Source organism: Hippoglossus stenolepis, chromosome 1 (genome assembly GCF_022539355.2).
Source record: "Hippoglossus stenolepis isolate QCI-W04-F060 chromosome 1, HSTE1.2, whole genome shotgun sequence".
NCBI lineage: Eukaryota > Metazoa > Chordata > Actinopteri > Pleuronectiformes > Pleuronectidae > Hippoglossus > Hippoglossus stenolepis.
Genome location: NC_061483.1, coordinates 12,517,074 through 12,533,910, shown reverse-complemented (window position 1 = coordinate 12,533,910; position 16,837 = coordinate 12,517,074). Strand labels below are relative to the sequence as shown.

Below are 16,837 nucleotides of genomic sequence, written 5' to 3'. Positions count from 1 at the left end.
AAAGGTAGGGATGGTAAATCTGGAAAATGTAGCAAGAACAGGCTGCACCTCCTCCAATCGGTCCGCTTGTCAGAGCTATTCAACCTGACTCAAATGCTGCAGAAAAACAATTAATGAGGACTCGCTGTTATATTTCAATTGACGAGCAGTTTTCTGTGTATTCTGTGAAAAAGTAATTTTACTTTTGCATATTTCAGCCATGAAACAATCGCAGGGTAAACAATCCTCCTCACGTTAGGGGCGTCCTCCTTCAGCTTTTCTGCACAGGAATCATTAAACATCTTTCATTTTTCTGCACAAGAGAAATATCCGCCTACAAGCTGGAGCAGAACAAAATTATGACATATTTATATATTTTCTTACCAGGAGGGTTAACTGGCTGAGATTATGTTTGTGTAAGAATTGGATCACGTTTCCAAAATTGAATTACTTTTTTGAGGTGAACAAAATATAGTGAAAATAAATGATTGTATTCTGTTCTTTGCTCAGATTTGAGGAACACACAGTATCCCATTGTCACTGTCAGTAAAATTACAAGCATGGGCTCAACCAGCTTTTGAACATACAAATCAATCCACGTCATCATAACAGAAACACAAAGCCTTTCAAATCAATTCTGAAATCCACAGGTAACCAGTGCATTGAGGTTTGAATTTATAATGTGCTCATATTTAACGTTCACGAGAACCCATACTGCTGTATTTTATAAATGAAGAGGGTCGAGAGATTTCAAGGAACGTCAGGCAAACAATGAGGAGTGGCTGTGGCTCAGGAAGTAGAGCGGGTTGGCAGTTTGATCCCAGTCTCCCCTGTTCCGTGTGCCAAAGTGTCCTTGGGCAAGATACGGAACCCCAAATTGCTCCTGACAGCTGAACCGACAGTGTATGTGTGTATGCTGACATATGATAGAGAAGGGGCTGCACATGGTGAATGGTTGATTGGCAAAACTGTACAGTAAAGCGCTTTAAGTGGTCGTCAAGGCTAGAGAAACAAACCATTAGTTGGCTCGAAAATAAAAGCAGTAATGATCATTTGTCCATCATTAAAAGAAACTAGCATGGCACTCAGCAGAGCACATCCCTCTGCCAAGGCCCAACAGTCCCCTTATATTCAACCAAGCTGCACCAAATTTCACACACTATAAATATCCGTTCCCTAAATGTGCCAGATTTTTTTTCACCAAGATCCATTAATTATCCCCTGGGAAAATGGTGAAGAAGGCCTTATCTTGCAATGTTAGAGAAAGTGATCCGGATCAACACATACCTCATCCTTCCACTAAGTTTTGTGTGAATCTATTCAGTTGTTTTTGTGTAATTTTGTAAACAAACAAACAAACCAACAACAAGCAGACAAGGGGGTGAAAACATAACCCCCTTGGTTCCCCACTTCAGAGCCTAAGCAGAGAGATATTTGTTATCATGCCCAGAGGAACCTTTTTTATACAAGACTGAGCATACAAACATTCAAAGCCATCCACGTGTGAGTCTCTTGACCTTTCCTCCAACCTAGCTACAAGCTACAGAAGCACAGAGGAAATGTTGAGCATGCCTTTTTATTGTTTTTTTAAAATTCTATTCTACTTCTTATCCACTCACACCTGCTCTTGTGTGGTGACCTGCCAGGTGAGCAATGGTGCAGAGCAACCCAGAAAGCAGCAGCGCTCCGACCTCAACGTCCCCCTGGAGAACAACAATGTACCAGAGGTAAGATGTTGTTGTGTATTCTGTCTGCAGCGAATCCTTCATCATCTTTTAGATCTGTTGTGTGTTTTTTTTACACATTAGCGGGAGACAGCGGCGTTGTGTATGTGTGCAAGCCTGGTTGTGTGTACATGTGTGTGTGAATGTCTGAGTAATTGTGTAATTACAACATCAGCTCATGTCCTCTGCTTACGGCGTGATAGCGTCCTGGTAATTTAGTAGCGTGTCTGCCTAGGTTTTATGAGAGCCATTTTTCACAGGGATGTCTGCGGTTGACGTTTCCTGCACAGGCTCCACCCACAGTAGTGTGTCCTTGTGGTGGTGTAAACTTTGCGAATGTATAGTGAGCAGCATCCTACAGATCCAGTGTTTGAATCCCTTGAATTACTATTCACAGCTCGCTCTGTGGCCTCTGTAGCCTCCTCTAAATCCTCTGTCGTGCACCCTCCACAGTTTATCCCAGTGTGTGAAGTGGATGGATAATGATTTGCACCCTGTCTACACCCACTTTTGAAGTCCCCTTGAGCAAAGTGCATGTACACATCTCCTGCAGCATAAGAAGTACTGAGGTGTAAATGCATGTAGCTGTGTGAATTCAGGGCAGGACACTGCAGAAGAAAATAGAAAAGTCTGAATATTTATGATGCCTATTCTAAGCAGAAGCACCAAAGGGAATTTCTCTACAGGGATCAAGAGTTTAGCCAGTTTCCTGGCCGCACTGTACGTGACAGAATTTTCTAAATGCCCTTTGCGTCATCAATCTTTGAAACCAGGTGAGGGTGGGATGATTTGCATCTCTGCAAGTCAAGTAGAATCACATCAAACCTGCTGCTGAAAGCAACATTGATGCCAATGATGGAGAGACAAGGTCATTAAAACAACCCAGCTAAGCTGCTTTCAGACATGCACTGAACTCCGGAGATCCTCCGCAATTTCTCTGGAGGACGTGGATGTGTGAATGCAAATGTCCGAGTGAGATCCTCCAGAGTTTGTGCGGACTTTCTCCGCCTAGCCCTAAGTCCACAGAAAGTCCGGAGGATCTGATGTGAGAACACAGCAGGAGATCCCTCCCTGGATTCACAGCGACCAAGTGGAGGGTTGATGACGCTTTTAACACGCGACAGATGCAAAACTGAAAAATACTAAAGGAGAAATTAGGATGAAAAATGGGGCCATACAAGTAAAAGACACTGATGAAGATATCAAGAGAGTTTGTGGTGATAAGAGCCGACACAGGTGTCGATGTGATATAAACAAAATCACATGATCTCCAGAGAAGAATAAATTTACATTACAACCTAGCACTGCCTACTGCACCACCACTAGCCTGAATCCTGCGGAGAGTTTGTTGCTGTTGTGAACACGTCAGAGCAGAGAGCCTCCTGCTGTGTTGATCATGTGTGAAAGGCAAGCTGCGGAAAAAGTCCAGACCCAATTCTGCAGCGTTCCTTCGCAGGACATGTCTGAAAACGACTATTTTTGTGGTAGCAGGGCGACTTCTCATAAACAAGTGGCGGACAGGCATGCCAGCCAAACATTTCATTCGGATCGAAGGGTTTGATTGGTGGATTTTACTGTTTTACCTCCACAGTCATGTTTAATTCACTGTAAACATACTCACATCGGTTTATCTGTCTTGTCATGTTTCTGTCTTACAGCCAACGAAGAAGGGTGCATCATTCCCCAGCTTTGTCGACGGTAAGTTCATCTCTCTGCACATCTGTTTGGCGATAAAATCTAAATATTATAATTGCGTGGAACAATTCCATGTATTGCTCAGGCCTCAGTCTGTCACATCACAGGCCTGATAAAACTCTTCCAGCTTTCTCTCGCTGCCTCTGGGCGGATTCTGGCTCTAATAATGTGTGAGGGGCTGAGTTGCCTGTCTGCCCCCTGACTGGGCGTCTGAGAGTCCATATCTTCATATCACAGAGGCAGATTAATCTCAGCCCGGCCTCCCCACAGCTCTGCACCTCCATTAGCTCACAGCCTGTGGCCATCTCGCCGCTCAGTCCCACCCGGCCTGTCATCATCATCTCTCCATCTCCAGAGAAACAGTGTTTGGCTCTATTTCCACCACACTGCACGTCGACTGGAGTGATTACAAATAATACCCTCACCCCTCGCACAGCCGACCCTTTCAGTCTAACCACACTCTCTCTTCCCCCATGTCTCCATCGCTAACCACCGTCTCCTTTGCCTCTGGCCTAGTCCCAGGACCGTGTGAGCCAGAAGACCTGATTGATGGAATTATCTTTGCTGCTAACTACCTGGGCTCCACTCAGCTGCTGTCTGAGAGGAACCCGTCCAAGAACATACGCATGATGCAGGCGCAGGAGGCTGTCAGCAGAGTCAAGGTACTGAAAAACAAACCCACTCACATCAAGGCACACTGACTCAAACATGCAGAGAAACAAACCATTCCATAATCAGCAGGCCGTGTTTTCTTCAGTTATGCTGCTGTTTTCCCCTGGATGAGTGATACAGATCTAATCTAGGAGGCAATATAACCTTCAGGGGGATTTAGTAGCTGTTTCCACTCCACAGTCTTTCCCAGGGACCAAAACCCTTCCAAGGAACCCAGGACCTTTACTTTCCTTTGCTCAAGAGAAACCAGAAACTATATTTAGCTGCTGCACAATAGTTTCTGGTCCAGGAGTGAGACTTTAAATTAGTTCAGGCGCGGTTGGGATGGAGTCTGCTGGGCTTAATGTTGCTGACTGGTCAAACACAGACACTGCAGCTGCTTCATTCATAAAATAAGGAGGTAATGGGTCCCATTAGTATAAATGTTGGGATGAAAGGTGGACAATTCTTGTACTTAATTAACATTAGAAACAAAGTTATGTTGTTGGCTTTCTGAATAGTTAAAAAAAAAAAGAGAGATATTGAACAAAAGAGAAAGGCGGGGTCGAGAGATGAGAGAGTTTGGAAATGAACGTGGGAGAGGGAGCAGTGATGAGAGAACAAAGAGCATGAACTAGATAAACAAATCTTTGTTCTATGGGAGAAAAAATTAACCCTGATACAGTCAGTAGATTGTCTATGTGGAAACAGCGTGGAGTTTTTTATTCTACTTGTTATTAATTTATTACATCAGACTAAAACATCAACGCACAAAAGGATCAATGTGCTTCAAACAGTTATGTCGTTTTTTCTCATTTGACTGGTTGTATTTGCCTGATCTGACGCTGTTCTTCAGAACCAGGTAGAAAAGCAAACAGGATTGTGCAAAATTGACTTTCAGTTTCTCACTGTTTTTCCTCTGGCCCATTAATTGCTGGAACTACTTGATAGTCCCCTTGTGTAACACTGATTCAGCCTGAACAGCTGTGAACATTTGGACAATTATTCAGGTAATAGACAATCAAACATGTAGACGACGACAACAACCGAGTCGACCTGTAGTGGTTTGTGTTTTACATTTGTCTTATGTTTGAACGAATCTGCAAGTTTGGAAGTCAACCAGACACTGTAACTTATTAATAAACAACGATGTGAGTGACCGTCTCTCCTCTTAGAACTCATTGTACTGATAACTAATGCTCTTAATGCACAAGTGAATGGTTTACACAAGTTTGGTTTGACCAGCCAGTAACACAGTGATACAGCCTACCACCTGAATTTAGGTCCAGAGTTTAAAGTTCAGTTTTTGGTCTATTGGCTAATGGCTAATAGAACAAATTTTGCAATCTTAACATTTGTAGTATGTTGCAACTACGGCTTGAATCAGGCCACCCGGGTCCCATCACAATTTTTTTTCCATCTTTCTGTCTTTTCTCTGCGCTCTCTCCTTCTCTCCTTGCCTCCTCTCCTCCTGTCCCTCCCTGAGCTCTATCTTCCATCCCTTACTCATGTTTTCTCTCTGTCCATAGACGTAAACAAAAACTTTATAATAATATGAATGAATAAAGGCTGGTTATTTTTTAAGTGACAGTCAACCTGTTTCCAGTGCGTCCCTCAACAACTAAACAACAACGAAACTGCACTAAACTGAGCAGATGTGACTTAGACCATATGAATGGTCAAGTTACCAAAGCACTGGTTGTCTGGATTCGGAAAAAAACACTGATAAGATACCGGCAATGTGCCACCACATACTATTACACAGGCTTTTATTAGTTAGCACTCACTGCTACATTTAGCTTGTTCCCGGTGGCAAAAATGACACAACATTGTATCAAGCTGTAGTGACGGTGAACAGTGAGAGTCAAAGAAGAATCACAAAATGTAGTCAATCAACAGTCAATGATGTGTGTTATAGTGAAAGATAAGTGACGTAGGGTTTTTTCGGCAACTGCCCTGATTTATTTTATTCACCAACTTATAATTGTAATCTATACAGAAGACCTGTTAAGCAGCTTTACATGGCTAACACTGCATGTTTGACCCTATTTGTCACACGGTGTCTGAATACATCTCTCATGTCTCAAACGTACTGTGAAAAGCAGGATTAGTAGCTATTTTTAAACCGGGTCCTGATTGCTCCTTATAAAATTGAAATGGACATCAGGCTGTTTGGAATCCTGTTCATATACAAGGCATGCGTGGCCTTTTAGTGCAGCTGAAGAACTTATCCAGATTAGGCCGCGGGGCATGTGTCTGACACAGCCGGCAGGATAATGGGGCCGCTGACATGTGAACCTTATATTTCCCTTGTTGATCCCTGCTGTTCTCTAATAATGTTGTGATGATGATGTCCTCCGTGCAGTCTCAGAGAGATACTGCGGATGGGTCCAGTGCAGCTTAGAGGAGCTTGACTCATAATATTTTTGATGAGCTTGATTGTTTTGTTCATCACTGTCCAAAGTGCTTGTGTCCGGCCTTAGAGAAACTCAATAACTCCCTGTTTCTGGAGAGAGTTTTTACACACGTTTTTGCATTTCAGACACAAACTCCAGGATATAGATTGGGTCCAGAGGATTTCTGGACTTTGCCTCTTTCTAAGCCTGTTTGGTTGCACAGTTTCTACCCAAACATGTTCTCTTTTATCTCCCGATCATGTGAACACAAGCCTGGCTGGTATTTTTAAATATTGAATGACCTCCTGTGTCGTGGACTACTTTTAGAAAAGTACACATCTTACAGAAACTTGTAAAAAAGCCAACAGCTGTCTCGTGGGATAGGTCGGGAATTAAAAGAGTAGAGAAAAAATGCGGACACATGGAATCTGAACTATTAGTTCAGAAGTATGGAGTGAAAAAGTACATAGAGGCCAGTTTCAATGAGCTGTAGTTGTTTTTTTGGTGAAGAGATCTGTCTTTGGTTGGCTCTAATTCAGACACTTTTAGGTTTGTGTTATGTTAGGTAAATAAAAATAGAGAGACATGTTTAATTAAGAGCCAGACTGATAATTATGGCTCATCCTCATACTTCCCTGGTCCTACCACTCAGTCCTATCTTTCAATTTTACAGGCTTCACTGTAATTTGTCCCACTTCTACTTATAGGATTGAGGGTCATTAGTTCTCGTGCAGGCTCATAAATGAGTCTCAATGTATATCAAAGTGTGGCTGAAGAGCGGTTGATGCCTGCTGGAGTTTATATAATGATGCAAATCTGCTGGAATGTGATGGAGATACATTTGTGTAGACTGATACAACAGCAGGAATGTAGTACAGATACAAAATCAATACTTATTTTGACTCCTATCTTTGAGAAATATACATCAAACATGTTTGTCTGCAACATGAAATAATGTGAACGTTTTAAATGTTGTCAAGCACATTTCCTGAGTGAAACATCAGTTTGGCCTAAAACCAAAAAATATGTTTATATTAATATCTTTCAGAGTTTAAATTGTTGAATGTGTTGAAAGAAAATAGTACAAGAGGGTCTGATGCTAACATCCTCCCTACAGTCCTACCAAACAGCACTTGTTTTGCTTTAATATTGAGCTGGGAATAGTAAGTACACATGGTCGGCATAGTAACCATGAATGTGGCATGAAAGACTTCAAATTCACATTATGTAGTTTTTTTAATCCGATACTGACAAAGTGGAAATTCTGTCTTGTTAAAGATTCATTTCTAGATTCATTCTGAACACTCATAACTTAAAATCAAACGTCTCTCTGAAACCAAAAAAAAAGGACGACAGGGAAAGTTACAGACCAGAATCATAGTTTTCCTGCGTGTTCGCTGGTTTCAGAACTTTTTCACTGAGTGAGGATGCCCATCATGTCCACATCTGTCCAATCTGTGTTTGGTTCTACTCTTCCTCACTCCCTCTCTGTCATGCACAGCTTCCTAACCTGGAAACGTCTTGTCAGGATTAAAACCATGACAAACGATTGCTTTCACCCTTTTCCTGTTTCCTTCTGCTCAGAACGAGTCCACCGAACAAGAAGTTGACCGCAATCTATTTGTTCCTGGTGGACAAATCAAATAAGTGCACATTTAGTCTTTGACATTGAAACGGTCCACTGCTCACAGATCCAATGAACCATGTGTGCAGTGTGCAGCAGTCATGTATATTTTTGCAGAGCATCCAGGATCCCGATAAGTTGTGCGTACAAGTACAGGGCGGCACTCAGACTCTGCAGTGCTGAACTGAGCAAACTCAAGTTTGCCACATAAATTGTAGCAAGCCAGTATTGGTTATTTATGCAGATCTTTTTGGCGTGATGCTCTCTGTTTGATGTAATATTTATGCAGCTACACACTCACTCGTTCCTGCTGTCTAACCCTCCCCCCTCCTGCTCCGCTGCTCAGCAGAGCAGTAGATGCAGCTGAAAGCCTCAGATGCCCGTCTTTGCATTAGAGCCGGTCACGGAGGAGGAAACTTTACAAAGTGAAACCCCCGAAAAAACAGACTTCCCCCCCTTTGGGCTGTTTACTCTGCTGTTTTTTCCCCCAATTCGACTTACAGCTCTTGCACAGCTCTTGCACAGTGACTCATGCAGATATCCAACCTCATGTTCACAAATAAGATAATTTCCTCCAGTCGACGGCTGATGAAGAGAGGGCGCCACAGCTCAGCTTGAACCTGACACAAAAGATTTGCTGATTTGGGTCTAAGTGCTCAGAGAACCCGAAAAAGAGTCCAGCAGCTGCAGGGCCGAGTCCAACAGAAGATTTCCTGACGAACTTATCAAAAACATTAACTGTGTAAAACCGCCTCCATTTTGATCCAAGCTCCATTAGTGACTCAGCCTTGAATTTCTTTTGATGCAGTCTAGACAAAAAAAAAACAAGCACACAATTTGAATCCTCGCTCAGGGCTTTGCCCCGTCCCCTGCCTCTGTGAGTGTTGTTTATTTGTTCTCTTTTTCCGGGTAATGGTGTCTATAGATCCACACACACAACCTGAATTATTGACCTGTATTATTGACTCGTGAGCTGGGATGTCTGGGATAAGTATCATGCCATGTTCTGGTAAGTCTACTTGGATGGTAAAAAATATTATGGCTGATGATCAAACCACAGAACCACGCTGTTGAGCTCTACTGGTGGAGCAGCCTGTCAATCCCAAATAACCTTGTATAGGACATGTGATTGGACTGATTTCATCAAAGAGCCAACAATAGGTTAGGCGCAAATGCCCGTGCCTCCAGGACTTTTTTCCGACCATCAGTTTCGGAGTTTCAGATCAGAACTGCGGGACAATGCTCACAAATATCAGGGCAAATCCCCGAAAAGTGGGTGTCATACACTCAACTCTGAAATAATAGACTGCAATCGGAGTGCAGATGTAAGTCCCTAAAGTTTCTCTTGAAACTCAACTTCCAACATTTCGGAACTTTTAGATTTTTCTTCCAAGATCAAAATGTGTTGAAGAAACATTGCGAAAATAGTGCAGCAGTTTTGAAGAAGGAAAATCAAAATAAAAACAAAAAACCTTTAAAAGCCTTTATCCCATATTGAAGCTTTTAGAAATAAGAGCATTACCCACTGTCTTTCTTTTTTGGGTAAATGTTCTGACAACAAAAACTGACACTTGACACATCAAACTGATTAAAGAAATCAAAAAAAGCATTTAAAAACCCTCTTGAATCTCATATTTGAGCTTTATATAGACGTCAAGAACGCAGGAACTGTGTCAATCCATGTCTGCACGCTTTTCATTTGCTGTATTTAAAAATTAGAAAAAGCAATTACTATCCTCTGTAATTGCTGTTTTGATTTGTATCTGATAACCAACACGGCTGTGCAAAACGCTACCTCCAAAAACACACACATGCATATACAGGTACACACACACACACACACACACACACCCCCACCCACCCACCCACACCACTTCTCTCTCTCTTTTCCTCTGTCTTTCTCTCTTTCCCAGAGAGCAGCGATAGCACCTGCCGTTTGGTTTGAGGCTTTACTGTCTTACCTTCTTTTATTTACCTTCTTTATTTCCTCCTCCTCCTCCTCCTCCTCCTTCTGTGTTTTGTGCTCCTGTATCTGCTGACCTTGTCCCATCCCACCGCCTGCCTGCTGCCTGCCAGAGGGTACAGAAGGCTGCCAAAATCAAGAAAAAGGCGGTGTGTAATAAACAGAGCAAAAAGAAGACCCTTAAGCCACTTTCCCTCCACTCTCACCTTTTTCTTTTGCATTGCATCCGGCCTGTGTGCGTCTGCGTTGCCTCTTTCTCATCTGTGTCCTGCACATTCCTGAGTTCATACAGTGAGTTTAACAAATCTTTGTCACGTTTATTTCAAGAGCTCAGGCAAAGATGTTTTGTTCAATGCACAACTTTTTGTGCTTAAAAGCAGGAGAGGTTTTCAAACTGAGGTCCCACTAAGGGTTTACAGGTCCATACAGTATTGTACACTAAGAGCAGAATCTGGTGTGAGTTTTCATGTGAACACAAGGTCAGTTGGAAACTATTCACCAGTCTGTGCTATTTCTCTGGTTTCATTTATTAGTTATTACGGTGAATTAACCTGTACTATAAGCTGTGGGAAAGACTTGTATGGAGTCAACAACACTGTGTAATGGTTCCATGAGAGCAAAGATGAATGTTACAGGTAAAAATGACACATTGTATGTTCAAAACATTGAGGTATTGTTCAACAATAACCACCTCCCCAAGCGCTGATATATTAGTTGTATCTGATCTGTAATTAATTCCTGTATTTCACACTATGAATTTACCGAGATCACGAGAAAAGATAACAGAATTTTGTTTTGGTTTAGAGCAAAACATACTAAATATAAAAAATGAATGCATTTCACCTTAGGGCCAAAGAAAAACAACTTGATTTAAAACAAGAGAAAAGCAAAGAAGAAGCACTTATCACACTACAACGCTTATGTCATCATCTGCTGCAACTAGAATGTGTTTGCAAAAACACTATAAACACTATTTTCAACTACTTATTTATACATTGCACTTACATTGCCATCACCCTCCAGTAAGTTGAATTATGTATTTGTGAGATTCTGTGTTATTAACATAGTTTAAAGCAGCTACAGCTGAAAGTAAGTTTCACTGTTATTCTCAGTCATATCCTGCCTCTTCTCCCACTGGTGATCCTGCAGTGGAAAGAGGAATAAGACTTAATGTTATTACAAACTAAGGAGAGCATAAAAGAAAAAATAAATTCTGGCCCACATCGTTTAAATGGTTATTTTTTTGGGAGCATGGTACTTCTGGTCACGTTCTGTTGTTTCGCTTAGTTTTTCTTTTTTATCTTCTATTCATATGGGATATCTTTTATATCAGTTTGGCTTCAATCAAGTATGTCAGTGATAAGCGTCATATTTTAGTATCTGCTCTCGGAATCACTGAATTTCTTCCCTCAAGACTTCTGGATGCTTCAGTTAAACAGACGACTGATTCTCTTCTCACGTTGGATGAAAAAATCTGTTCACTGTTTTGCACCAAATCCATAAGACGAGTTGGATTTTGAATATGGAGCATTGCTGCAATCATACATACTAATAGATAGTTCTCACAAATCCTGTGCCCATTTGCTAATCACTGATATAATACAACATGTTACCTCAGATCATTCCTGAGTTTCTGTGCAGACTCAAATAAATTGCACACAGTTTATGAGATGAAATACTTAATCAGAGTTATATCTGTTTTATTAACAGTTTAGCACCATCGCCTCATTAAAATGCATCAGGCAGTTTTTATTCAATGAAATAAAATATAATTTTATTAGAGTCTGCAGTGATGAGAGGAATCTGTGCACAGACTCGCTCTGTGCTGAAGTGGCGTTGCTCTCGCTGGTGTCACAGCCAGCTGGTGAGGGCTGAGTGTAAAGCTGCTCCCTGTTTGTGTGCCAGCTCCCCGTCCTCGTGCCAGGACAGTTAATGTAAACTAACACCACTGCCAGACGCTTTTCTTTTTCTGCCTTTTTTCCCCCCACCTCACCTTTAGACTTAACCTGTCCATCTAACAAGCATCGCCCACAGCAGAACTTGAAACTACACATGCATGCATTGTGGATATTTAATCCAGGACCTTCCTACATTTAACCCCGGCACCATTCAGGCAGTTACAAATCACTGTTTAACATGAAAAAGCAAGTTTGGTACAAAGATGTTTGGAGTCAGAGGAGTTGATGTGTCTTCTGTTTGTTTGTTCAGAATACAGATGGAGACGCTCAAACCGTCACTGAGGTCGATCTGTTCATCTCCACCCAGAGAATCAAAGTCCTCAACGCAGACTCGCAGGTGAGTGTCAGAGGAAACACGCCCTTCATGTTTCTATGTCTTTGTCCATCAGCTGCAGGAGGAGATCTAGGAGGGTTTTGTTTCCACCCCTGTTTGTTTGTTTGTCAGCAGGATTACGCAAAAATTACTTCACAGATTTCAACAAAACTTAATGGAAGGATGGGACATTGGCCAAGAATGAAGTCCTAACATTTTGGTTGCAGACATGGATTAAGGGCCGGATCCAGAATTGTATCTCTTTCTATAACATATTGGATTCTCAGAGAATAAATCATGGATGTTGATGAAAAAATATTTGGGGACTGATTGATGAGTGTGAGCAGTTTGATGCAGTATCAAGAAAAAAGTCTGGATTTAAAAATGGTCTCTTGGGGGAGGGGGGGGTTCAGATGCTGGACCTTAACATATATGGCTACAAACTTGTAACTGCCACCAATATGTTGTTGAGATGTGGATTAGGTACAGAAACATTTTATATGTATCTTCACTAGTTTGACAACTATGTCCAAAAGAACTCGATGGATTTGGTGCAGAGTTAGATCAGTCTGTTGGGCCTTGGCGGAGGTATGCACCATACTGAGAGCCACTCTAGTTATTTATTTATGAGTTTTAATCTCATGACATCACTCTCAGAATTCCCTTTAACCGAGGATAATAATAGATTCTGCAAAGCCAAAAAATGTTGCACAAACATCTGTGCATGCAGGGTGACTCAGAGAGCGTGCACTGAGTAAGCTGTTTGACTGCAGCACAAGCTGCTCCTCCATGTTTTGTTTTTTTCATACATGAAAATTGGTATAAAGAGCCAAATTATGGCCACTCCTCTACTCAATTCCAGAATGGATTACATATGACCTTCTTCAGTTATGTTAAAGCCATACCAAGTCAAAACTTTTCAGATTGAAGTTTGGCTGTGAAGGTCCTCATGAATGTCAGATTATTTTTGTAATTACCATTATCAGTGTTTGTTGATCAGCAGGATTATGCAAAATCTAATGAACTCATTTCCATGAAATTGTGTTGAGGGATAGGTCATGACCCAAGAAAGAACCCATTGGTTTGTTTGTTGGTTTGTTTGTTGGTTTGTTTGTTAGCAGATTTATGCAAAAACTGCTTAAATTTCTACCAAATTGGACGATGGACGGGAGCTGGGAACTGATACAATTTTGGTGTGGATCCATGATTTTTCTTTTCTGTGAAGCATTGATGCAGATCACGAGTATTCAACCTTTGTGGAGTTGTGCGCTCAACAGAGTGCAATGCTAGTTTTTTGTTTGTAGTTTTTAATGAACAAAGCTTCCTTCAACTTCTGTAGAAGCATTGTCAAAGTTTTCTTACCATAAGCCGCTGTTTGTGTTTAAAGCAGCAGTACAAGTCTTCATTGGAGGTGGAGTCTTTGATAGAAGTAGAGATGTCTGTGAGAGCTCTGTAGTTCATGAGATCCCAAATCGAGCTTTGCAGTCACACTAACTGTTAAATGTATATGTGTGAGATTATGATTCATTTGCACTATTTCTGTCTTGGCTGCTGTGTCAGATTCTGTGTGTGTGCGTGCGTGCGTGCGTGCGTGGGCAGCCGTTTGGCAGAAACCAACGTGCTGCAATGCAGTGACTATCTTCCTCCCCTGTCCATCTGGTTGCCACTGGTGCTGGCGCTCTCGGCAAAGAGAGATTCTGACTAAAACACCTTCGTTGTGCAATTAAAAAGCTTGAAGCAGCTTGTATGGGCTTCCTGACATTGATTTATAATAAGAACAACTGCGACTGTGGGCTGGAACAACAACACTAATTAGGCTAATGCAATAAAAACAGCAGAAACAGTTAATGAAGTGAACTCAACTCAAATTAAAATCAGCATACTATCTTCAACAGTGAAGAAATACAGCTTCCTCTCAGCAAACCCACAGATTCTCCTTCAAAGTCTGTATCCTCTCTAAGTTGCTGCTTCATGTTTGTGTTCAGAAACGATACCTCATCAGATTTACATTATGACACAAGACAGTTATTAGGCAGAGTGAACAAATACGATTAAGCCATTTAATTCAGTTTGTTTCATCAACACAAAAACTCCATATGTCCAAACCCATTCAGAGTTATCCTCATTAATTCTGCATAAACAGTCTACTGAGTATTATTGAGCTATAATCACATTATACAACAGGTTTAAATTCTGGCCTGTAATTTTTTCTTCCAGCAATACTTTCATCTCACTCCGAAAGTGAGAGAGTTTTGACAAAAAGAGGCAACAAATACTGTATACAGTGTTTTTATTCTCAAATATTAACCGAAACAGGATGTTTACTGTTTGTCAGAATAAAATCCAGCGACAGGTATTTTGTTAATATGAAAAAAAGAAGATATTCCCCATAGTTTTGTTACCATAATGTACCAGAGATGACTCAAAACCTTACAGTAGAAATATGCATTAATACGCCATTTTGTTATCTCAGATGTACGATTGTTTCAGTTTGTGTGGTCAACAAGTATGTCAAGATTAATTGTACATAGATGATTATTTCACTTTCAAATTCACAAATTGAAACTCTAATAACTTTTATGGAAACTCTAATGTTGATGTTTGACAGTTGATTTTGTCTCAGATGTGTGTAACTCTGTGATTGTTGTGTCCACAGGAGACGATGATGGACAACGCTCTCCGCACTATATCCTACATCGCTGATATTGGGAACATCGTGGTCCTGATGGCGAGACGCCGGATGCCGCGCACGGCCTCACAGGACTGTATTGAAACGACGCCCGGGGCACCTGAGGCAAAGAAACAGTACAAGATGATTTGCCACGTCTTCGAGTCTGAGGATGTAAGTGAGTCAAGTGTTGTCACAAAGCTGTTTACGTGTTTATGAAAGAAAGGATTTGTTTTAAATCTCCACGACTAGGAGCAGGTGAGAGGTGACACAGATGAGTGTACACTGATGTGACTAAATGTTATTATACAATGTTATTTATGTCTTATTATATAAGAGGACGCATTTGGTAGATGAAATCTCTAAAGAGATGACACTTTTTTACTGACGGATGGACGGACATTTTAAGCCTCAGCACCAGTGAATTGTGAACGGGATATCTCAAGAATGCCTCATGGGAATTTCTTCTTATTTGGTAAAAGCATTAAGTTCGACTGGAAGATGAACTGATTTGATTTTGGTGTTCAGCGATCAAACGGTTAAGGTCATGTGACCGTACGTTGTTTTAAACACGTTATATCTTGAATGCCCAAAGGGAATTTTTTTATACGTGGCACATACATTCACTTGGACTTTTGGACAGATTTTGGTGGTCAAAGGTCGAAGTTGCTGTGACCTCACAAACCACAGACTGTAGTCTTCAGGGTATAATTCTAGTTTGCTTTAAGTGTGATTCGATTGTTTTATTTCATTTTCCCCCAAAAACTCTTAATTTTTCTACCTTTTTATTACAAATCTCACTTTTTTAATCTAAAAATTGTTATATCCGACCTTAAATGACCAGTTAGAGCAACCTACTGATGTGAAACGCTTTAAATTGGCTGGACCCTTTTCATTTATTTTCTGACCACAGAGCTGCTGCTCATCTCGTTGAAGCAGATCCTGCAAAGACTTGGCAACATTAACAATGTCGCTCAGAGGATCCAGCAACTCAGTGTCTGTGCCAGTCAGTGAAAAAGGCCAGACTCCAATCAATCCTCTCTTCATCAGAGTTTACTGCCAGGTTTTAAAGACTTCTTACAGTTATAATAGAAACATTTAGCTGCTCGTTCATCAACTTATAGACTGTGTCTGTTAATGAAGCTCCACTGGCTGCATGCACAGTTTGCCTAAGTTTGACTTTTTAACTGTTCTGCCAAATTCACAGTCTATTGATTTCAAGAGTTTGGGGCATTAATGTCGGCAAACTCTGTGTGAGATTTTAAGCAAGTATAGAACTAAGTTAAACAGGAAATGAGGTTAAACAAGGCTTTTTAATCTCTTGATCTATATTTTATCTCACGGCCTGGATAAGCCCACAGTTAGAATTTTGTACACGTCCATGTTTTACAAATTTCACTTTTTCCAAACTTCAGCTTTAAAGCCAAATTACTTGGGATGGTTCATAGCAGTGCGATGTAGTCACAGTTTATTTGTACTCAACCTCCACAACCCAATCAGATGGCCTCTTACTCAATAACCCCATAATGTGTAAAAAGTGTTTGAGCTCATTCTTAAACAGTCATATTTCATCCACTAATTCCAGTAACTCTGTTTGTCTGTATGTGGCTTTCATATCTATAACTGTTCATCTTATCAACTTCTCACTTGTTATGTGTATTGTACTGTTAGTGGCCCATGGTAGTGCAGTGCTGAATGTTGGACACGTGATATATTCACTGAACTTTGACTCGACAGGTGAACAGCTCTTTGTGCAGCAGGTGCTTCAGAGAATTTACTTTGTGTAGATTTTGTTTTTCTCTTTCCTGTTTTCCCTTCTGCTCTCCTCTCTACCAGCTAATAGCTAATGACAGTGAAAATCTATTT

At 41.0% G+C, this 16,837-nt stretch overlaps 1 protein-coding gene across 5 annotated transcripts in view; it reads left to right on the top strand.

Moving 5' to 3' along the window:
* apba2b (amyloid beta (A4) precursor protein-binding, family A, member 2b) overlaps positions 1–16,837 on the top strand; it is a 60,193-nt gene that overhangs the window by 37,178 nt on the left and 6,178 nt on the right. For 3 of the 5 annotated variants that reach the window (XM_035159574.2, XM_035159566.2, XM_035159582.2), the window contains 6 exons: positions 1,626–1,706; positions 3,362–3,401; positions 3,915–4,060; positions 10,146–10,181; positions 12,241–12,327; positions 14,960–15,145. In XM_035159574.2, the coding sequence (XP_035015465.1) occupies positions 1,626–1,706; positions 3,362–3,401; positions 3,915–4,060; positions 10,146–10,181; positions 12,241–12,327; positions 14,960–15,145 (576 nt within the window). The remainder of the gene's footprint in view (positions 1–1,625; positions 1,707–3,361; positions 3,402–3,914; positions 4,061–10,145; positions 10,182–12,240; positions 12,328–14,959; positions 15,146–16,837) is intronic. The other 2 variants (XM_035159590.2, XM_035159596.2) reach the window with 2 other exon arrangements.